The 23,584-nt window shown below is 42.2% G+C and overlaps 2 protein-coding genes across 15 annotated transcripts in view; one reads left to right on the top strand and one right to left on the bottom strand.

Moving 5' to 3' along the window:
- Positions 1-2,655: 2,655 nt before the first annotated feature.
- LOC309803841 (uncharacterized protein) lies at positions 2,656-6,907 on the bottom strand. Its single transcript, XM_082620660.1, has 3 exons — positions 6,178-6,907; positions 3,259-3,447; positions 2,656-3,087 (listed from the first exon to the last, which is right to left on the bottom strand). The coding sequence occupies exons 1-2, from the start codon at positions 6,513-6,515 to the stop codon at positions 3,411-3,413; spliced, it is 375 nt and encodes a 124-aa protein (XP_082476786.1). The 5' UTR covers positions 6,516-6,907; the 3' UTR covers positions 2,656-3,087; positions 3,259-3,410.
- Positions 5,664-23,584, top strand: part of PAM (peptidylglycine alpha-amidating monooxygenase) — a 281,047-nt gene continuing 263,126 nt past the window's right edge. For 8 of the 14 annotated variants that reach the window (XM_082620648.1, XM_082620647.1, XM_082620644.1 and 5 more), the window contains exon 1: positions 5,664-5,856. The gene's annotated coding sequence lies outside the window, so the exon portion shown is untranslated. Of the gene's footprint in view, positions 5,857-6,021; positions 6,141-23,584 lie in introns of those variants that run through there. The other 6 variants (XM_082620646.1, XM_082620645.1, XM_082620656.1 and 3 more) reach the window with 3 other exon arrangements.

Genomic DNA, 23,584 nt, shown 5'->3' with positions numbered 1-23,584 from the left:
AAATGTATTGCATACTTATTTTGGAAAGTCCAGAAAAGTATGATAGATTTTTTTCATATTCAACAAAATTGAGATCATACACTCAAATATCTTTGAAGAGTTCATCAGTCCTTCTAATTTCATCTACCTGTGCTAAAACTAAATATTTTTCACTTGAAAAATATGTGGGATTTCCACTTTTTATCAGAAATTAAATTAGTCCATCTGGCAAGAAATTAATTTCTTTTTTTCTTTTTGGCTTGTGGGATCTTAGTTCCCTGACCAGGGACTGGACCTGGGCCCTCAGCAGTGAGAGTTTGGAGTCCTAAACAGTGGACTGCCAGGGAATTCCCTAAATTAATTTCTTATTTTTTAAAAAAATCAAAGTTTGTGGAGCAGTGTTGGAGACAGTGATTTCCAGAAATTTCTAGTGATTCAGTGGCTATTGTAGCCCTTGTCTCTGCTATACCAGCTTCTCACCCTGCTAGTAACCTTTCCAAAAATGGCAGTGGAGAAAACAGTATTTACTCAGACTTTACTTGACCTTGTAATCTCTACTGTCCAGTCAAATACTATTAGCCTCTTCAGTTTCTCCAATAAATCCATTTCCTATTAATTGATTTCCTTCTTATATCTCCCTATTCCACCTCCCCTCTCCTTAATCCCATCATACTAAATTGTGTATGGGGAAAGTTTTTATAGCTTACATTATAATATTATATATAAAACCTATCATGTATTCTCTTTGTGGTCAGATTTATTTTCAGTCCACAAGCATATTCAAAGTATGAACTACTTATGTGATATTGCTGGCAGCATTTTAACACTCTTCAGAATCAAATATTTGGTTCTTCATTAGTGCTGAATCTACATAAAATTGATGATCCTGGTTGTCTTTGTAATTATTTTGTTTCTAAACCTTGGACTTTATAGAAAGAATTATAACATGTGTCTGTTTTTTAACTGCTAAATTGGATAATGGTTTAATAGCTCAAGGGTATTACTTGTGGGAATTTAAGACTTACAAGATTCACTTTCCCCCAAGTCTGTTTTTCTGCAGTGATCTATGGCTTTGATTTTAGTAACAAACCCACCAAAATGAGAGTAGGTCATGGACTTTCATTGTGAGTCAGACTTGCTATCTTAGCCAGAAAGCTAGGTAGAGAGAACATAATTTGGTAGGAAAAACTTACCATGCCAAAACAAATAAACAACTTTCTTGATTAAAAAAAGTAAAAAACTGCACCTAATAGGTAGATGAGCTCATATTAAATAGCATATTAAACAAGAATGGTTTTACTTTTATTTGCAAGGTGTTTATACTCTACCAACTAAGCTATACTCTAGCTTAGTTGCTCCATGGCATGTGGGATCTTCCCGGGCCAGGGATGGACCGAGCCCTTGTCCCCTGTGTTGGCAGGTGGAGTCTTAACCACTGCGCCACTAGGGAATTCTCTCAAGTCTATTTTAAAGTGTCACAAGATAAAGTAATGTGAGGTATTCAAGAAGGCTCTGCATACCTAATCTGGCAGAGCTTTCTGCAAAATAGTTTGGTATTTGATTTATATGTGCATTATTCAGTGAAAGAAGGGAGAGTGGGAGTTTGCCTGAGAAAAGAGAGAAAGGTTTCACACTGGCATTACATCGAGGGAGTTTGGCTTGGTCTAACTATTTCTTATTGCATTTTTCACATCTTGAGGTCTGTTTGATGCATAAATTTCTTAAAAGTCTAGCCTCATTTAAATAATTTATGTACTTGAATGCCATTTCTAGACTCGTTCTTCTGCACACCCCAGAGCTGATCAGAGTGTGGTGATCCCTTTGTTTTCAAAGGAGACTTCATGTTCACGTTCTACAGGGGTTAGTAGAGGAAGACAAGAAAATAGTCCCATAATCTTTCTGTCAGTTAATGGGAAAACTGTTTCCTCCTGTATATATCATGATAGGTAATTGAATTAGTACACAAGTAGGAAAGGGTTTGTTATTTCATACTCCTATAGTTTTTTCTTAACACCATGAAATTAAAGACATGCCAGCATGGAGCTGTGTATTCCTGATCACTTTCAAATAAGCACTGTAGTATATTATTTCTTTTATGTGCTTTCATAGCACATGCAGTGCAAGATAATTGACTCCATGACAGATGTCTGTATTTCAGAGGAAAATTTATTTGCGAAAGAAGAAACATATATTACTGATTTAACATGGGGCTATTCATTAGGTGGCCCAGAAGGTGCTTACTGATGACTTGTAAATTGAAATTAATATTTTCTCTTGTCGTTCTGAATGTGCATAAGCAAATTTCACTGTTTGATATAACCAATTTGAAGCTTATTCTACTATTTGAACGTAACTTTCTGTTCTCAATAAAAGTTGGGAGCTCTTAGATATTACTTGAAGTGCTATGTAATGAGGAAGGGTGCACTTTTATTTCTTTTCATGGAAGTCTACAGCCCAGCACATTCCTCAGATTGCCCAGGATAAGTTCTGTCCACTGGACCCATCTTTACAATGAAATGACTACCAGAAAAGTCTAAAGATAAGGAGTACGAGAAAGAAAGATTCTCCACGGAGCTTCCTTTAATCTGTTACTTGTGCTCAAAATGCCACTCTTTTCCAAGACAAAATCTAGTAGGCAACAGCATCTGAAGACTCTGACACTTTTGTGTGAGGTGGACTGGCTTGGAGAATTGGCAGTGTTAGGTGAACAAGGCTGCTGTGAAGGGAAACTGAGAAAAGGGGAGGTTTATGGATGAATGTCCTTCTGCACCTACTTTTAACACTGCCTGAGACCAATTCTGCTGCCTGTAAATGAACTCTCTCAATTTTTTCTTCTCTTTTTTTTTCCTACCAGAATTTTTCCCAGGGGAAACTGGGCTCTTTATCCCCATCAGCTGACTAGATACTTCTTGCAATAAGATCCTATCATGAATATAAAATTAAAACAACTAATAGATACAGAGGGATTACCATATTCAGAAAGGATGTAAGTTTAATAAGGTTTCATTTCAGAGATGATTTTTCTTCTAGTGAGAAGAGAAAGAGAAACTTTGTTCAGGCAGGTCTCTTCTAGCCTCTTGAACTTTCAACGGCTTAGCCTTTTGTGCACTAGAGGAAATAAGGGAAGGAAAGGAGATTTTACAATTAAATTGGAAGTAGTCTTTACAAAAGAAAAACTGGGACACTAAGGACTGGTTTTGTAATGACAGTTCCAGAGTGCACAGCCAACCTCAGGTGAGGTGGAGCCCTGAGGCCAGGAGAAAGGAGTCTTCTCCTTACCTGTGAATGCAAAGTGGTAGGGGTGGCTGGCGTCACTAAGTACGTGCTAAGCTTGGGCCTTCAGTGGCTGGACTGCACACAGACTGGTACTCCCTAAGGCTGTAATGTCTGACATCCAGGCTTGGCGGTGGCTTCCTCAGGCACATTGGCTGTCAGCGCAGCTGAAGCTGTCGCTGTGCCCACCAGGACCTTAAGGGTGTGAGAGAAGGCTGCCATCAGGTAACGCATCCCAGCCGTTCTCCTACATTTTAAGGTAAGAATGTGGTCGCCCACTGAACAGGAAAATTATCTTGATATAAAAATGCACAGAATTGATCTTAAAAATAACCACCACCACAGCCATAGGACTCCTGTCCGTCCCCATTTCCTTCCCTTCCCACAAAGAGTGGCTTCTTATTTAAGGGAGGGTCCCAACTGCTTGCTTTAGTTAATAACGCAGGCCAGGGGGGAGGAATAAGAGTCTTATGGGATGTCTAAACAAAAGAAGAGCCCAACAAGCTGTAAACTGACTCAGCTCTGTTTCCTTGCATCTTGTCAGCGACCATCATTTACAGAATGGATTTCTTATCACTGGCCAAGAGCTTGACGTCATCAGCCTTCTCTGGAATTTGGGAAGTGGGGCGGGTGAAGGCCTGCTCTGAGTCCTGAAGTTTATCCTTTTTTTTTTTTTTTTTTTTTTAGAAGATGTTGGGGGTAGGAGTTTATTAATTAATTAATTTATTTTTGCTGTGTTGTGTCTTCGTTTCTGTGCGAGGGCTTTCTCCAGTTGTGGCAAGTGGGGGCCACTCTTCATCACGGTGTGCGGGCCTCTCACTATGGCGGCCTCTCTTGTTGCAGAGCACAGGCTCCAGACGCGCAGGCTCAGTAGTTGTGGCTCACGGCCTAGTTGCTCCATGGCACGTGGGATCCTCCCAGACCAGGGCTCGAACCCGTGTCCCCTGCATTAGCAGGCAGATTCTCAACCACTGCGCCACCAGGGAAGCCCTGAAGTTTATCCTTGACTCACCACCGCTCGCTGAGAATTCTTTTGGGAGGCGGTCCAGATTTTGCAATCTATCCACTACAGGCATCGGTGTTTTCCCTATAGAGAAATGGATTTTCTTCCTGGGGGTTCCCCGATGGCTGGAGAGCTTTGCCTCCTTCATGCAGCCTCTCACCCTCTTAGTTGGTTCTCACTTTCCTTCCTCGCCTTCCACTGGCTTCTACCTCACCTTCTTCGAGATCCCTCCTCCAGGTCTGGTCCTCCTCCATCCCCCAACCCGAGGGCCCCAGAAGGAGAAAGTGCCTGGAAAGACCAGAGCTCACTGCGCTGGGGATCTGTGCCGGGAACCTGGATGGGAGAGGTTTGGGGAAAGGAGGATAGGACTTTGGAAGATGATAAGCGGCTGGTGCTGGGAAGGAAAAGGCGCGGTGAACGCACTCTACAGGTTTCCTTCGGGGAGATAAAGGCACTGGCAAACACCTGCCCTTGAATTAAAGGCGTATCAATGTGTGTGAGGTCAGTAATGCACAGCACCAAGCCACTTGGGTAGAAACCCTTCCGACTGGAACATCCCAGATCCCTGGCTTCCAGTTTTGTCCTACTTCGGGGTGAGGCGGGGAGGGGGTTGATTTCTGGGTTCCCTGCCTGCAGTTTAGGGGAGAAGCGGTCAGAGTGTGCGCGTTGGGCGCACTACGGGATGAAAAGGGTTTCGAAAAAAGAGATGTGTAGAGGTGGGAAACCAAGCTAGGAAAGGGGGCTCCCCGCGCCAGGCCTGGGGTGCGGGCACGGAAGCACTGCGAAGACCTGAGCGAGGTGGCCTGAATCCAGCGACCGGCAGGCGTGTGCATGCGAAAGAAATTGCACTTTTTCCACAGGTTCAGCCCCGGTGCCCCGTTTGCCGGTTCTGCATACTTTCTTTGCCGGAGTCCCTAACCCTGGGCGGGAACGGGAGGGAGGGGTCCTCGATTATCTCGGGAAAAGTCCTCCCAGCCCCGCGCTGGGCGGAGAGAGAGTCCGACATTTTCCTCGGCCTCTCTCCGGGCAGCCGGCGTGGCCACCTCGCAGGGCTGCTTTTAGGGACTCGGGACTCGGGCGGAGCAAAAGGAGACTTTCAGGCCGGGCCTTGACCCCCTTCCCCAGGCGAGAGTTCCAGCTCTTGGCCACCTCCTGCCCGCTCGTGAGTTCTAACACCCAGGACGGCGACCCCCGCAGGGAAAGCCCGGGACGCTGCGCGCGACCTGGAGCTGACTCTGCGGGGACCTCATTCCCAAGCCCCGCGGCCCGGGCACGCGAGGGGGCAGGGGCGGAGCGGAGGCGTCGAGCACGGGGCGGGCTCGGGGGCGGCCGGGAATCGCGGAGCCGCCCCGGGGGAGGGACTGGGAGCTGTCCCCCGGAGCTGAGGGAGAGCGGCGGACGCGGCTGGGCCCCGCGTTCGCCAGGAGGGAGCTCCAGACGCCGTCGCGGCCGCCGCGTGCTCGGCCTGTCCCCGCCCAGGGGGCCGGAGCCTCCCAACTAACTCCGCCCGCCGCGCCCGCCGCTCCGCCGTCCGCAGGCTCCCGCTTCCGTCTCGGACTGTGCTCGCAGCCGCGCAGGTTGGTGCCGCCGCCGCCGTGCAGGTTGGTGCCGCCGCTGCCGTGTCTGCTGCCGGCCGGCGGGCAGGGCAAGGGCGGGGGTGGGAGCGCTGAAGGGGGCTCGGGAAGTTGGGCAGATGCTGGGCGGGGACGGAGATCCTGCTGTCTCAGCTCCCTCCGCTTCCCCGCGCCCGAGGCGGTCGTTGGTTTCCTCCCTGGCTGCTGGGTTCGCGGGGGATCTGGCGGCGCGGCCGGGGAGGGTCTCGGGCACTGAGCCTCGCACTCTCAGAGCCCCTCTCTGACCACCCTTCAGCACCACCACAGCCGAGGTCAGTTGGTAAGGGGTCACCCTCCCGTCCTACTCACCTTCGCACTCCTCCTGGCGCCCTCACCCTGTGGATAAAATTGTTCATTCGGCCTTTCTGCCCCCAACTTGGAGAACTCTCCTTGCCAGTGAGAAAGGCTCCCCGGTTCCCAGGCCCGCCCCCGAGACTAGTTTCGGGTCGCAGCGGGGGCCGCCGCGAGGGTAGAGCTGGGCTGGAGCCGAGCAGCGACCCGAGGTGCCTGAGTATCGGCGAGTGCCGGGAAGCGCTGGCAATTCCCTCTCCTCTTCTCCCGAGTCCTGGCCCAGCTAGGCGGTCCTTCCTGCCGTGGAGTATAATACGCTGGGTGATCGCAGAGGCGGGATGGAAAGTAACCACCATTCGGATACTTGGAAAATAGGAATTTAAGCCTGCTTTCAGTCACATTCCAATCTGTGTGGCCTTGGTCGCGACCCTTTGGACACCCTGTGTTCTGTTCTGTCAAACGCGGGTCTGCTTTGCCCGCCGCATGAGGGTCGTTCCAGTGGGATCACTTAGGTGTGTTACTTGATTTGGAGCCACTGGTCTCAGGTCTTACGAAGGTGCCTGATGGCAGGTCCTGTGTTCGTTCTAATCGTCAGAGTCCAGGTCCTTCAGCTGAGATGTAATTATGTCTCTCTAGGTGATTTGGCCAATAGCTTTGTTAGGGTAAAAACTCGTGTTTCTGGATCTGATAATTAGTGTTCAGAATTGAAATCGTCTCTTCCCCACCCAACCCAATCAATGTACAAAGCTAGGACCTTACATATTTCTGTGGTCATAGGATTTCAAATAGCAGAAGATCGTTATTGGCACAAGTCTTTGGAAATAAGAACTGTGCTTGCTTCAGATATTTGCCAATCTTTAAAACCTCTTTTCCATCTTAAGTGCAAATTTAAATTTGCTTTTAATTTAAACAGTTCAGGAAGTAGACTTATATTTTAGTAAAGTAAGTTCAGATATTTAGCTCAAATTACTTGTGCCCTATCATTTGTAAATTTTCAGTTTAAAATCACAGGCACAAGAAACATTGTTAGCACCACTCTTCTCACTTTATGAAGAAAGCAAGTAAATGGCCTAAGAGAGTCAGCTTCAGACTCGAAGTTAAATAGCTATGGCCTGTCTTTCATGAATTCATGATTTAATAGACATTTCATGAGTTCCTGTATTGTGCAGTGCATTGTGCTATGTGCTTTTAAAGAGAGATATAGAATATGTTCCTTGCCCTAGAGGGACTTCCAATCTAACTTAGAGACTAATATTTTTATTTCATATTTTTATATAAATATCATGTATTCTAACAACTACATATGGCAAGTAAAATGATGTCAAGAATACATTACTGAAGGCCCTTTAAGATCACTGTTTGGTGAATATACTTAATAGATTGGAAAAAAATAAGTTTAGATAAGCCAATGTTTTCTGAAATAAAACTTCAAGTGCTTCTACATCATCAGATGGGAGGCATACATGGAAATAAAATGAATTCTGTATTTTTAGAATGAAAGTTCAGAAGAGCATCCATGTATGTATGATGTAGTAATCAAATGTTAAAAGCTATAGAGATTTCAATTCTAACTTTAGTCAATAAGTCAATTTATGGTGTCCATATACAATTTTTTCTCAACTCCTTGAGAAAGGAAATTATACCATAATGCCTAGAAAAAATACAGAGATGGAATAAGCTAAAACTTGAACACTTAATGGCCTGGTGGGCCCTGGATTGATTCTGGAAATTTGGCTTAAAAAGTTACAAGATTCTTAGTGAGACTTTTTTTTTTTAAGAAAACCACTTAAAAAAGTTTGGCTTGGTGCAAAGAATGGGCAGGAATCCCACATGGAAAAGATTGACCAGACTAGGTTGTATTTGGTGTGACTCAGTGACATTTCTGATTCTTTTCCTGCTTCTAGGAAGAATTCATCCATCTGCAGGGTATGTGTAGAATTTCATAGGCTTAACATACCACCAGTATTTGGCTTTGAGAGCTTGGATTCAACTCACACAGTGAGGCTAGGCAGGTTTCGGGACAGCCTGAGGGATATGAAGTTAACTTTACACTTGGCCTTATTGCTCAGTACCTTTGTTTTCCTACTTGTGAAATGAGATTAAAGATTGTGTCACTGCCTTGGAACTGTGTGGTTTGGTGTAATAGTCATGAATATCGAGCCAGAAAGCTTCTTGTGTGTGTAAGAACTTTCTTTTCCCCTTTAACTCCTTTAGCCAGTAAAAGCTAATTGTGAAAATCACATGCAAATAGCTGAAAAGAAGGGCTCTGCATAAAGTTGGTAGTGGTGTCCTGTGCTCTCAAGTCTCATGAGAGAAGTTTCCATCATTTTATCTCCTACAATTTACTGTACTGATGTAGAGAATAAGACCTTCATCTTATCCAAGGTTGAACAGCTAGTGGCAGGAGTAGAACTATAATTTCAATTGCCTGAAAATAGTTCTCTGGTTTCTCCTTACCCTGTGTGGTCTCTTATCATCCAGGGCACATTAAAAATCTCACATTTATAAATTGTGTATGGTTAAGAATTTTGGCTTTGGGTTCTGATGGGCATGGGTTTGAGTCCTGACAGGCATTTACTAGTCGTGTAACCCTGGGTAAGTTACTCAACCTCCTGAGTTCTCAGTTTCCTCATCTGCAGAGTGGGAATAAAGGAAGTACTTAGCTCAAAGGACGGTTGTAAGGATTAAATGAACTAACTGATGTGAAGTGCTTAGCACATTGCCTGTTACTTAGTACATACCTGAAACTCAAATAGTTATTTGAGTTTTCTGAGGGGAGGGGGATGACAATGCAAAGGTCCAAAGTTTTAAAATAAATAAGTGCATAAAAATATAAATACAGCACCATTCTCAATATTTTGAATTAGCCATTCCCAATGGCTTTGTTAATTTATTTAACAAGTGTTTATTGAGCTCCTACTATGTTGGGCCTTTTCCTAGGCAGTGGCATACAGTGGGATACAAGATGGTCGTAGTCACTCTCTTATGGTCTAAAAGTCTGGGGAGGGATATAGATTTGTAAACAGAAAATTATAATCTTATGTGATTTGTGTGTGGAGTAATGCAGAGAACCACAGAAGGTAGGATGGGATGGTGTCATACTGTGCGTCACATCCTAACTGGGGTTGGTGGTGCTCAGGGAAGACTTCCCATGAATACACTAAGACCTGAAGAATGAGTGATAGTTAGCAACTGAAGAAGTTGGAGGACTGAAGAATGTTCCAGACCAAGGGGAACAGCGCATGATGCTTAGAATGGAACTCAGGTAGACAATGTAAAAGAATAAATAAGTGAGAGCTGGAGAGAGAGGTGTGGCACCTGGAGAACCCAGGCTTTGTCTAAAGGGAACAGTAGATACTCAGCTCCAGTCAAGCGTTGTCAGCTTGTGATGCAGGCCAAGTGCTGCCAGATGCCCTGATTTTTTTAAAGAGGAGCTTAAAATTCATATTTCATACATGTGAAATGGCCCAAATGTTTTAAAAACTATTGTGTGGGCCAAAAACCAGATGCATTTTGTAGCTGGTATTCAACCCAGGGCCACTACTTTATGACCTGTATTTTAGGAAATGAAAGAAGTTTAGTGTGGCTAAAGGAATGCATCTTAGAAGAAGAGGCAAGGGAAGAGCCCACAGGTAGGGGCAGAGCCACATCATTCAGGGCCTTGTGGCACTTGCCAAGGAGGGTTGGCTTGATCCTAAGAGCAACGGATGACATCAAAGACTAAAACAAGAGTGGCATGCTTAGATTTGTGTTTACAAGGTATTGATACATTCTGGCTAATGTATGGAAAATGCCTGGGAAGAGGCTATAGTGATAACCATTTAGGAAGCTATTGCAATGGTCCTAGAAAGAAATAAATATGTCTGGAAACAGGGTATTCAAGCAGGATGGAGAGAGATGGGTAGATTTCAGACATGTGTTTGAACTTCCACTGTTGGGAGATAATTCTCCATTAGTCACTCATGTTTCTGCATGTCTTGTGAGCAGAGGCACTGACCCTTTTCATTCCAGACTATCTTTTCAAGGACTTTTATATAGCAGATAGCTGTGGAAGATAGAGGTAGCCTTTCTCTATGGAGCAAAGGGCAGGTAGGTTTACTGTCCATTGTAAAAGATTTGGTACTCTAAGCTCAGGGGTCCACTTCTCTAATGCAAATCATTTAGTGTGTAGGTATGCTATGCTAATACTCCTGCTACTGCTTTTTCTGTGAGTAATGTAATCCTTTGTCTCTTACCTAGGAATCTCATTCCTTGTGTAGGCATCCATGAAACTGTGGTGTGCTTATTTGTTAGCACTAGCCACCAGTTTAGCCACTAGCCACATTGTTTAGATTTGTTCAGTTAATTAAAATAAAAAATGTTACTTCCTCAGTCACATTAGCCACATTTCAAATGCTTAATAGTCACATGTGGCAGGTGGCTACTATAGTGGGTAGAGCAGACACAGAACATTTCCATCATCGCCGAAAGTTCTGTTGGATGTTGTTGGTTTAAAGCTTCAGATTGTTTGTCTTCTTGGATGAGTAGAGGCAGAAGTTGTTGATTATGACAGCATACAAATGACGCTTGTTTTTGTGTTAGGTTCATCGGGGTTCTTTCATACAAAGGAAATATTTCAGTTTGAATAGTTAGTACAGTATTTAGTTCACACCTGCTGGGGAAAAAAAAGTAGAGAATTATCTGCAGTGTCAACTTGGAGACTGGGCAGACTGGAGCCATGTGGCAGCGTAAGTTCTCCAGATATATGGCATTCTTCAAAATCATGTGTGACCGTGAGATAGGGATCTGTGCTCAAAGGAGCTTGAACTTCTGAGCACTGTCTTCAGCTTCATCTACTAGCCATGCTTTACATAGAAGGACAAGATTGGCACATTTGCGTTGAGGTTCTGCAACACAGCCAGTCCAACAGCACCCAGGCAGCGCCTGTTGCAACCCAGCTGTGCTGCCTGCAGCCACATAAAGGATGGAGGACAGGAACAAGATTTCCACGTGGCTCTTGCTCAGGGAGTTTAAGAGGACGGCCTCAAGAAAAGAAGGAACTGGAGTCAAAAGAAAAACCAAAAAACAAACTCCAAACCCAGCAAAACACAGTAGTACTGTAAAGCGCCACCTGAAATGGCACAGCAGAGATGGGGGAGGATGCCAAGAAACAATAAAAGCAGTAGATCCCTGCTTCCCTATCCGTTGGGGGAAGCTCATTTTGAGGAGGGCATGGACCACAAGTACTGGAAAGTGAAAGCACAGTGTTCTTTCTGTCATTCTGTATTTCTGTCAGCCCAGCCAACAGCTGCTGCAGCTGCAAAGGACAGCTGTTTACCTGCATTGAGTGTGCAGTTGACTGCTAGTCCTGTCATTACAACATAAGCAAAACAAAGGACAGTGGTAGAAATGTTAAATAATAAACACAGAGGCCCTTATAGAAGAATCATACTACCACCTGCTATTTCCATGGGTAAAAATGCCTTTTCAAAAATTTCAGATATTATAAATTTCATTTACCTATGCTGGAAGAAATTTGCTTCAAAATAGTACCTATTTGCAGTGTGGTAAAATTTTACTTATATGAAAACATTCATATTTTTAAAAATCTAAGTTTTAGAATATTTTAAAGATTGAACTTATTAGTTTTTTTTTTTTTTTTTTTTTTTTTTTGCGGTACGCAGGCCTCTCACTGTTGTGGCCTCTCCCGTTGCGGAGCACAGGCTCCGGGAGCGCAGGGTCAGCGGCCACGGCTCACGGGCCCAGCCGCTCCGCGGCATGTGGGATCTTCGCGGATGGGGGCACGAACCCGCGTCCCCTGCATTGGCAGGCGGACTCTCCACCACTGCACCACCAGGGAAGCCCTGAACTTATTAGTTTTAAGTGCTTACATACATAACCCAGAACCTGCCAAGCCTGTTACTTTGTAGAACTGTTTTTTTTTTTTTTTTATAAATTTATTTATTTATTTTTGGCTGCGTTGGGTCTTTGTTGCTGTGCGTGGGCTTCCTCTAGTTGCATTGAGCGGGGTTACTCTTCGTTGCAGTGCACGGGCTTCTCATTGCAGTGGCTTCTCTTGTTGCGGGACACGGTCTCTAGGCGCACGGGCTCAGTAGTTGTGACTCGAGGGCTCTAGAGCACAGGATCAGTAGTTGTGGCACACAGGCTTAATGGCTCCATGGCATGTGGGATCTTCCCGGACCAGGGCTTGAACCCATGTCCCCTGCATTGGCAGGCGGATTCTTAACCACTGCGCCACCAGGGAAGCCCCTGTAGAACTGTTTTGAAGAAAGTTTTTATAAAGAGATATGTTAATTTTGAAGTAGAATGATGATTGTTTGCATGTAACTGGAGGCTTTTATTAGAGTGTTTAAAGAAAACTTATGTGGGTTATCATTTACCTCCTTTTAAAAAAAATATTTATTTTATTATTTATCATTGGCTGCATTGGTTGGGTCTTTGTTGCTGCGCGCGGGCTTTCTCTAGTTGCGGCGAGCGGGGCTACTTTTCGTTGCGCTGCGCGGGCTTCTCACTACGGTGGCTTCTCTTGTTGCGGAGCACAGGCTCCAGACGCGTAGGCTCAGCGGCCATGGCTCACGGGCCCAGCCGCTCCGCGGCATGTGGGATCTTCCCGGACCGGGGCACGAACCGTGTCCCCTGCATCGTCAAGAGGACTCTCAACCACTGCGCCACCAGGGAAGCCCTAAATGTCTTATTTTTTAAATTGTGAATTAAAAATATCTTATTTCTGTAGGGATGGAAAAGCTTGGTTGTCCCCCCCTACATTCTGCCCTCCTCAGCCCCCTAAATGTGGTAACATCAGTTGTTCACTGTGCTTTCATTTTTCTCTTTCTGTTTGGTTTGCCACAGTTCCTAACTCGTGCTTCAGGCTTGAATTTCCTTGGGCCTCCCTTCTCTTCATGCAGACAGCATGAAATTAGAAATAATCATTGTCTGTTGTATTTCTGAAGATCAGAATTTCACCAGTTTCATGCTGTCCCTTCTCAGACCAGGTGTGGTAAATCACCTTTGGAAAACTAGCTCCAGTAAAACTGGAGTGTACAGTTGAAACAAACGCAGGAGACTTGCTGTTTATTGCATGAGTCACTTATGGGTTCAAATGAAAGGAAATGATACCAGATTGCTTTTCATGCACGTCATTATCACATCTTATTTTAAAATAGGCCTGAAATAAGGAAATAAAAATAAACTGATAAGCTCTTTCTTTTCCCCAGAGAATTTAGAATTATATGGGTTCTAGTGTTAGGTGATTAAAACAGTAACACTGAGGGTCACAAATTAGGCCTTGTCCTTTAACCCATGATTTCCTGTGGTGCTGAGAACTTTTTAGGATGTACATTTCTCAACTTGCACATGAGTGATTTTAATCAGGAGCAAAGTAGGTTCTTTCTATTATAAGCCATTTCCTCCATGGCCCTTGCCTCACTTAGCTATTACTGTACTGTATGCCTAATCGACCACAGTGAAATGTCTTTAAAACATTTTCTAGGGGACTAAGGACTCTGGGGAAAATTTTTATAAAGGAAAATGCCCAGAAGGAAAGTTTGAATGGTTTCTTTGCATAGTTAAATGTTTCCAGAGAGACTGATGAGTCAAGGAGTTGTTAATAGGATATGTAAATGTAACCTTTCACCTAGTTACTGTCATTACCTAAATCTTAACTATGTAGTTTTAGCAAATTGTTTGAACTGGTTCTAGTTCCTTAATGAAACAGATTGTCTTGTTCCTATTCTTTTCCAGTCTACAGTCACTGCCATTTCAAAGTTTGCATTGCCCTAGGCTTTGCCTCTCCCCTGTTTTTAACAGCAGCTTATCATCCTATTACAGAGTTTCACTAATATCTTTGTCTTTGTCTTTACTTCAGTATTTGTGGAATGTTTTTATATCTGTGTATTTGATATTGACTTCTAGCTTTTTGGTTCCTAATAGGGTACCTTCTTTCACTTATTCAACAAATATTTATTCAGTGCCAAGCCATGTTCTAAGCACTATTCTTGACCCTAGAAATTTGAGAGTGAGCAAAACATTCATGGTCTGTGCTATCATGGAGTGAAGAGTCCAAGATAAAGACAATCATTAATCAGTTTTTTAAAAAGCACAGCAATGAACAATTACATACTTACAAACAGAGATAAATGCTATGAATAGAGCAATACTTTTGTGGGCTTGTATAACAGCAACCCAGGGAAGTGACACTTGCTTGAGAGCGGAAGCATGAGTAGGAGAATGTGAGAGAGGGTGGGAGGAAGGGCGTTCCCCACAGCAGAGGGAAGTTTGTGCAGAGGCCCTGCAACAGAAGGGAACAGAGTGAGATCAAGTAACTGAGGAGAATTCAGGGGAGAATGGAATGAGATGAGGCTGGACACCTAGGCTGGGGCCAGTCAAGAATTTGTTCTTTATCCTAAGGACTGTGGAGAGTGTTTTAAGTAGGGGCTGGTGACCCCATGAGATTTGTGTGTGGGTAAGATCATCTGTAGGGTAATGAATTGGAGAGGGGCCCAGGTTGGCAGTGGGGAGATGTTAGGCGGCTTCTGCATTAATCCAAGTAGAATGCCAGGATGTACTAAGCCCGTTGTGTATACTGGAAAGTGGCAGTGAAAATAGATTAAAAAGTGTTTTAGGGGATAACATCAATTATACTTGGGAATAAGATGGGATTATTTTTTATTTATTCAACAAATAGTGAGTTTTAAACTTTATGCCAAACTCTGTGCCAAGCTCTGGGAATACAGCTATGACTAAGATATACAAGATCCCTGTACTCACAGAGTTTACATATTAATGGGAATGACAACTAATAGAAAATTAAAAATAAATATAATTTCAGATAATAATAAGTCCTATAAAGAGAAATGAAGCTATACAAGGGAATGGAGAATGACAGAGGAGAGTCCTCATATAGGGTGGTCAAGAAAGACGTTTTTGAAGAGGTGGCGTTTCAGCAAAGACCCAAATGAAGTGGGGGAGCTAACCATGCAAAAAATCTACCACGCAGAGGGAACAACAAGTACAAGGTCTTGGGGCTGGAACAGGGACCCCTCACCTTCCAAGAATACCAAGGAGGTCAATATGTATGAAATATGAGAGGAGGGAAGAAAGACAGATGTCAAGGATGCCTTGCCAATACTTGAAACTTAAAACATCTTAATAGGCTCACTATATTCTCTTCAGTCATAAGCCACACAATCCCAGGTTGCTTGGCCCCTAACCTGTTTTTAACACTGCTATTGGAACAGCTTCCTCTTCACACCTTGCTAAAAACCTGATGGTGATATTTGCGTGTCCATCCTGTCAATGATGACCCTTCAGTCAGCTCGGTGGGAGGGCCCCTGTCCTACTTTAAGCCCACTTCCCATTACAACCCTCTCTGGACTTCTCAATTAGGCAGTTGAAGGCCCTCCTCCAGTGTTTGTTTAGACCTTCCACATAATTTATTGGTTTTCTCCTTGGTGTTACATTTATTTACCATGATGCCTCTTTCCTTCCTATTAGTCTGTTTCCATCTCTTCCTTCAAGACCAGGTTCACAAGTGAAGTGTTACCTTTTCTACTAGTTTCTTCTGATTTATTCCACCTTACCTGGATCACTGAGCCCCTCAGCCTACTCAGTCTGTGTGATGTCATTTTTTTCTTCCTTCCTTGTGTCACTTGAAAATGCACTGCTTAAAAGTGCCACCATTGTTTCAAATTAAGATATTTATGATCATATTCTTTCTTCCTAGAAAAATATTGGCATCACTACCAGCTCTGCTATGTGTATATGTGACATTGGCCAGAGCATTCACCTGATGGAGGTTCAGTTTCCCTGTCCACTCCCCTGTTTCTTCCCCAGTGTGGTTGTAAGGAGCAAATGAAGTAAAACATGGAAAATGTGTTTTAAATACGTGCAAGACATTTTTTAATATTTTAGATGGGCGTATTTCATATCCTCATCTAAATTGCAGGTTTTTCACACCAGTTCCCACCAGTGTGGAATTATGTGTGCTGCAGGAGCTCTGTGAGGTGTCTCGAGCTTCCAGCCACACTCTGCAAGCTGGGGACAACTCAATCCATGGCATGTGTATTAGTCTCCTAGGGCTGCTGTAACAAAATGCCACAAACTAGGTGGCTTAAACAACAGAAGTTTATTGTTTCATAGCTCTGGAGGCTCTGAGATCAACGTATTGGCAGGGCTGGTTCCTTCTGAGGGCTGTGAGGGAGAATCTGTTTTCTTGCTCTCTCTTGGCTTCTGGTAGCTCCAGGCATTCCTTGGCTTGTAAATGGAACTCTCCCTGTGTCTTCACATAGCCTTTCTTGTATGTCACTGTGTCCATGTTTCCTGTTTTTATAAGGGCACAGTCATTGGATTGTAGGCCACCCTTGTGACCTAATCTTAACTTGATCATCTCCATAGACCCTATTTCCAAATAAGGTCACATTCACAGGTACTAGAAATTAAGACTTTAACTAATCTTTTTACAGAACAGAATTCAACCCATATTAGCATGATTCAATACACATACAAGAAAGGGAAATCACAAACTTGGTGAACTAGCTCTGTATTACTAGAATGACTCACAGAGATGAATAAGGTATGGAAGAGCTAGTTTCCTGTATGATGTAGGGCAAAATAAATGAAATACTTGGTAAAAAATATGTGTGAAATCTGAACATTCATAAATACTTATTTCAGAGTTCTGCAAGTCCTGTTAATTTCAAATTGGTTTAAATTAGAGCATAGAGGGCCAGCCAAGAGAAGGAACAAAAGAACCCAGTAACTTTTCTTCCACATTGTAATAGTACATTCAGTTCTTGTACTGATGTGAATGGAAAAAATATGCAGTGCATGTGCTTATTCATATAATCTTTATGTGAACTTTTTTGTGTGAAAAATTTTATTGCTTCAATTGATTTTTTTTTTTTTTTTTGGCCCAGCATGCTTCTCTTTGACTTTCTGGAAGGCCACATGTGGTCCTATGACAAACTGACCCTTCTCTGCTAAACGCCCAGAAGGGTCTGTTGTTCTTCTCCTATCCGGTGCCCCAGCCTTCTTGATAAAACTCATTTCCTCTTAGACTTAAAAATCTCACTGATGGGGCCTCCCTGGTGGCGCAGTGGTTGAGAGTCCGCCTGCCAATGCAGGGGACACGGGTTCAAGCCCTGGTCTGGGAAGATCCCACATGCCGCGGAGCGGCTGGGCCCATGAGCCATGGTCACTGAGCCTGCGCGTCCAGAGCCTGTGCTGTGCAATGGGAGAGGCCACAACAGTGAGAGGCCCGCGTACCGCAAAAAAAAAAAAAAAAATCTCACTGATGTATTTTTTTCTCATCAGTTTTTTTTTTGTTACTGTTGTTTTGTTTTGTTATTTTTTGATAGGGCTGGGGAGAGTTTGATACATTGTTACCAGTTGATGTTGGCAAATACCTAAGTGTATCCCTAGTAGAGTTTTATCAGATTTGACATTATGATGTTACATTTTATTTGGTGAACCTGTGTTAATCTTCATATGCTCTCTTATTGTCATTTAGGACAGCCTTTGCTTTAGGGACATTGAGGAAGTCACCTGAAGCTGGTGTGGTGGTATTTTCCTGTGTACCTGGTTGACCAATTTAAAAGTTTAACCATTTTTTGTTTCTTAACAGTCTGGCACATAGATCACATCTGAGAAGCTTACTGTAGGAAGTCATTCAGACTCAGTGAGTAGAAATTGAATACCTTTACCTAAAGTGGCTATTTTTTTGTCAACCAGAAGAGCACAGTTCCCATATTCCAAAAAACTACATGATAGAGAAGGTTTTTAATTGTTGCACTTCCATTAATTTACTTCATTATTATTGCCACATTGAGTTTTTCACTAAAGGAAAAAACAGCCATAAATTGTTATTTCTGCTTATAGTTTTTTTGTGAAAAAACAATTTAAAGTCAAAGACAATGAATTCCAGGTTTCAGTGTTATTATAGAAATAAATTTCTTCTTGGTGTCTTATCAAATAGGTATTACCTGGCGAAAAAAATATTTTGATCTTACTCTTCCAAATCTAACAGGATACCTTCTTAATGAAACTATAAAAGAGTGAAAGAGTTATATGAAAAGGATAAAATAATGGACAGGAGATTAAATTTATTGCTACTTAATCATCATCATCTGCAAAGTTTGATTCTTCCTTGTTCTTTTTTTTTTTTTTTTTTTTTTTTGCGGTACATGGGCCTCTCACTGTTGTGGCCTCTCCCGTTGTGGAGCACAGGCTCCGGATGCACAGGCTCAGCGGCCATGGCTCACGGGCCCAGCCGCTCCACGGCATGTGCGATCTTCCCGGACCGGGGCACGAACCCGTGTCCCCTGCATCGGCAGGCGGACTCTCAACCACTGCGCCACCAAGGAAGCCCGCTAACCACATTTTAATAGTAGTTAATAATTTTCCCAAATACTCTCTCTGAAAAATGGCATTAGTAATGTCTCTCTCATGTTTTTTTCCCACCAATGCACTAACACCTGCATTGGTTCTTAAAGGGGTTTCCGTTTGTTCTTAAACCTAATATTTTAGCAGGTCCATGTAATAAAGTATTTTGTACAGTGCACCCATTTAAAGGTTGCAGCTATGCAGGTAGAAAAAAAGCTACAGGGCTTTGGTTAAACTTTTTGGGAGTTATAAATTGCTGGTGGCTATTTTAGGTTTCCTCCAAAAAAGTTAGGCCCTGTAGCAATTTAAAACCTTTATTTTTCAGTACAGTGTATGCTTGATTCCAGGGTGTAAGGTGTGAGGGTGGTTGGGAGCTATATCACCTAATAACTATTTTGCCCATTTCTAAAAATTATCATTCAATTATAATACTCATTTAATAAATCCATTTGCCAGTTGGGAATGAAATTGAAAATCTTTGTCATTTTTGCTCCATTCTAAGCAGGAGAAACATAGAAGTTAAGAAGAAAACAGTTTTATCTTTTAAAGCATAGCCTTTCTGGGGTTTAGTCTCACCACTGTGTAATGTTAACCAAGCAGTTTTTCATCTATACAACATACTTGCTGGTGACAATGTTTCTGGATCCTTCCCACGAGCACTGTGTACTTATGCCTAGTGGCTTAGTCTAGAGTTTTCAGCTAAGGAACACAAAAGGAGGAAAGACTTGGGGGAGGGACCCTTTAGCATCCTGAGAAGAGGAAATTGATGTTTATACTGCTGTCAGCTAGAATTTTGAAGCCTTTGAAAAAGAAAGTTACACTGTATGCCCCAGATTTTATAGAGAGAAGCCTAACGCCAATTGGAAAATAACATTCCCAAAAGTTTTATGACCTGAGTGGCTCAGATACTCCTCAGAGGCTGCAGTGCACTAGAAGGTCTGTGGCTGGGTTTCAAAGAAGAAACGTTGATGTGTTCTCATTCTGGTAAACTGGACAGCAATATCATAATTGCTTCCATTTATTTAGGTAGTGTTGTATGGAGGAGAAGAAAACCAGCTTCCTAGTGTTAGACATTACGGGCAGGTCTTGGCTCTGCCTCTTACTAGCTATGTGACCTTGGGCAAATGACTGACTGTCTCAATGCCTTGGCTTTATCTTCTTTAAAACAAGGGATTTTCATGGAGTGTGGTGGTTCTAATTATTCTTTGAGGTGATGTGTATAAAATGTTATATGCATAAAAAATGCATACAAAATGCCTGCTACATGGTTAACTGCTCAGTAAATATTAGGTATATTTATTTTTTTAATATATTTTATTATTATTATTTTTGCTGTACGCGGGCCTCTCACTGTTGTGGCCTCTCCTGTTGCGGAGCACGGGCTCCGGGCGGGCGCGCAGGCTCAGCGGCCATGGCTCACGGACCTAGCCGCTCCGCGGCATGTGGGATCTTCCCGGACCGGGGCACGAACCCGTGTCCCCTGCATCGGCAGGTGGACTCTCAACCACTGCGCCACCAGGGAAGACCAGCATATTTATTATTATACGTTATGTACTTTACCTAGAGTACCTCTGTTGCTTTCTATAACCCTGCAGTGTAAACCATTATCCCTGTTTTATAGAAGAGAAAACTGAGGCACAGAGGTGAAGCGCTTTGTTTTGAATGTGAAGGCTTGTGAAAGTGGTCTTTCTCTTGCCATCCCCCTCATCCTGATGGTTGTGCACTGCAGTTGCCCATCAACACCAAGTTTATAAGATAGAGCAGAAATAGATTGATTTAATTTTTCTCAAAATTATCTGCTAGGATGCTTATGAAGTTCACGAGATACACACAGTGTCCTCAAATTTGGAAATATGTAGCTCCTTTTCCAAGGAAAACATCCTCACTTACTTCCTGTTTGACTTAATTATGTTTGTCATAATGTTACATAAATACATTCCAATGCAGAATAAATGTCAGTTTATAGCACTTATGTCGTTATAAAAGAACGCAAATTTACAAATTAAATGCCAACAAAACTATACAACCAATAAAAATTCAAGTAGTTACATTAATTTATGTGACAGGGCCTCCCTGGTGGCGCAGTGGTTGAGAGTCCGCCTGCCGATGCAGGGGATACGGGTTCGTGCCCCGGTCTGGGAGGATCCCATATGCCGCGGAGCGGCTGGGCCCGTGAGCCATGGCCGCTGGGCCTGCGCATCCGGAGCCTGTGCTCCGCAACGGGAGAGGCCACAACAGTGAGAGGCCCGCATACCGCAAAAAAAAAAAAAAAAAAAAAATTTATGTGACAGATATGTCATTTTGCTGAAAGTAAACTCAATTTTGGGCTCATCCATACTCAGGATGGATTTTGTTTAATCTGCATCTGCCTTTTGGTTTCATGATATTAATGTATTATAAACCTTTGAATATCTGTAGTTTCATATGGTTCAACCTAAAAAAAAGACTTTTAAAATAAATATGGTACATAACTTGGTAGTAATCATTTTAAGGTGTAGTTTGATAGTTCAGAGTAATAGAACTTCAGGAATACCAGTTTTAATGGGTGTTACTTGATAAAACATGAAAAGCTGTTTTATTCCTTTTGGTGTCAGTGTTTAAGTGTAGACTTCACCCTGGTCTTGGCCCTGAGCTTAGGGTGTAGAATCAGACTTCCTGGGTTCATCTTGCTGCAGCAATATGTTTTACATTAAAATTTCTGTGAATTTTACATTTCTTTGTGATAAACTGCTGGGTTAACAAGTATGAAGCTATGAAGTTCTTGCTTTGTATTGTATTTGATTGCCATTTACAGTCAGCATGTAGAAGAGAGCCCAGTTTACCACATCCCACATCAGGAATCAGACAACATTTCCTATAAAGTGCCAGTAGGGTAAATATTTTAGGCTTTGCAGGCCATATACAGTCTCTGTAGCAACTACTTAGCCCTCTTATTACAGCACGAAAGCAGCCATAGACAATACATAAAACTTTATTTATTGACATTGAAATTTAAACTTAATACAATTTTCATGTGTCACAAAATATTATTCTTCTTTTATTTTTTTCCCAGCAGTTAAAAAATGTGAAAACCATTCATTCTTAGCTTGAAGGCTGAATAAAAACAACAGCAGGGCATTTGACTTGAGAACCTGTTTATGGAAGCCTGCCCTAGATGCCATTTGATAGAGTAGAGAGGGGATCTTTTTTTCCCTTTTGTTTATGGAGGCGTTTTGGTGTGGTGATTAACACAGTAACTCTGAAGTGAGACTGGAATGTGACCTATTTTTGACTCAGTTTTCTCAACTGGAAAATAGGGGAAATTTTTTCTTTGTACCTCAAACATTTGCAGGAGATGAAATGAAAGACTGGATGTATAATGTGTAACACAGAGAAGTAGTCTGTAGCTTTTGCTCTTACTATTTCTGTAATTATTGTTGAGGTTATAGAGTTTTTCATGTGCTCATTGGCCATTTAAAAATTTTTTATTCTTTTGTGAATTCTACATTTATATCTATTATTTGTTCTTTATATATTGACACAATATTTGTATATTAAGGTTATCAACCCAGTGCCAGCTATTTTACAGATTTTTTTTTTTTCTGCTTTTTGCCTTCTGGTTTTGTAGTGGTGGGCTTTTCTTTTCTTTTTTTTTTTTTTTAAAGATAAAATCTTTCATTTTTATGTATTTCAGTTATTGAAGGTAATTATTTCAGTTGTTTCAGTTATTGAAGGTAATTATTTCAGTTATTTCAGTTATTGAAGGTAAGTTCAATACATTTATTTTCATTTTTATTTTTATAAAAATATTCTCAGTCAAAGGTTAGATATTGTTTACCTATATTTTTAGTCTAGTCATTTTATTTCACATTTTATAATTTCAAATCTTTAATTCTGAAATTAAATTTTATGTAAGTCATAAGTTTCTAAATGTATATATTCTACATAGATTTTACAAGTTAGTTCAGCATCATTAATTGAATAATTATTTATTCCCCGCTGATTTAAATGCCACTTTTATGAGACTCTAAATAATTTAGTTGAATGGAATTTGGCCTGAAAAAAAAATTTAAAACAAGACTGTCAATATGACGCCATGCTCTGGTCTTTAGTATTGGTAATTTGGTGTAATATGAAGCATTTTATTTTACTTTAAGAATTTGTATCTACTTTTAGTTGTAGTAAAAAACATGTCACAAAGCTTACCATCTTAACCTTTTCTAAGTGTATAGTTCAGTAGTGATAATACAACAGATCTCCCAAACTTTTTAATCTTGCGAAACTGAAATTCTTACCCAGCAGACAACAGCTTCCCACTTCCTCCTCCCACTGCCCCTGGTAACTACTATTCTACTTTATGTTTCTATGAATTTGACTACTTTAGATACCTCATATAAATGGAATCAGACAGTATTTGTCTTTTGGTAACTGGCTTATTTCACTTAACATAATGTCACTTAGAACTTTTTGCAAACATTTTTTCCTTTTAAAAAATATCTTGCTAATTCTGGGTCAAATAGAAATGTTTTAAATCTAGTCTGTAATCTGATCAGATGGTAAATGTCCTTTATGTTTTGTAGCTTTGGATTTATCTTAAAGAGCATGCATACATTTTGTAGGAAAAAAATGTTGCAAGAATTCTGTTGTGGGCTTCCCTGGTGGCGCAGTGGTTGAGAGTCCGCCTACCGATGCAGGGGACACGGGTTTGTGCCCCAGTCCGGGAAGATCCCACATGCCATGGAGCAGCTGGGCCCATGAGCCATGGCCGCTGAGCCTGTGTGTCCGGAGCCTGTGCTCCGCAACGGGAGAGGCCACAACAGTGAGAGGCCACGTACTGCAAAAAACCAAAAAAAAAAAAGAATTCTGTTGTTGGACTTTCAGGTTGTTCCTGCTAACCTCTTATGGTAGGACTCTTAAGCTGATCAACAGTCCTATTCTGGCTCATTTATTGAACAGCTATTTACCAGGTCCCCTCTGTGTGAAACTCAGTTATCCTCCATCGTAGAAATTTGGTTTGCCCCAATATGTCCTTTTCATTGAGTACTCAGTTGTCATAACTTACTATTGT

Source organism: Mesoplodon mirus (genome assembly GCF_964341445.2).
Source record: "Mesoplodon mirus genome assembly, chromosome: 5".
Lineage (NCBI taxonomy): Eukaryota > Metazoa > Chordata > Mammalia > Artiodactyla > Ziphiidae > Mesoplodon > Mesoplodon mirus.
The sequence above is the reverse complement of the archived record's forward strand: the minus strand, read 5'-3'. Positions and strand labels throughout refer to the sequence as shown.

Bases quoted from the DNA above. Each gene is read 5' to 3' on its own strand.
- LOC309803841 (XM_082620660.1), bottom strand. From the start codon at position 6,515: ATGGTGGTTACTTTCCATCCCGCCTCTGCGATCACCCAGCGTATTATA. The intron at 3,448-6,177 runs GTGAGTAGGACG...CACACCCTTAAG, and splicing joins GCGCCAGGAGGAGTGCGAAG to GTCCTGGTGGGCACAGCGAC.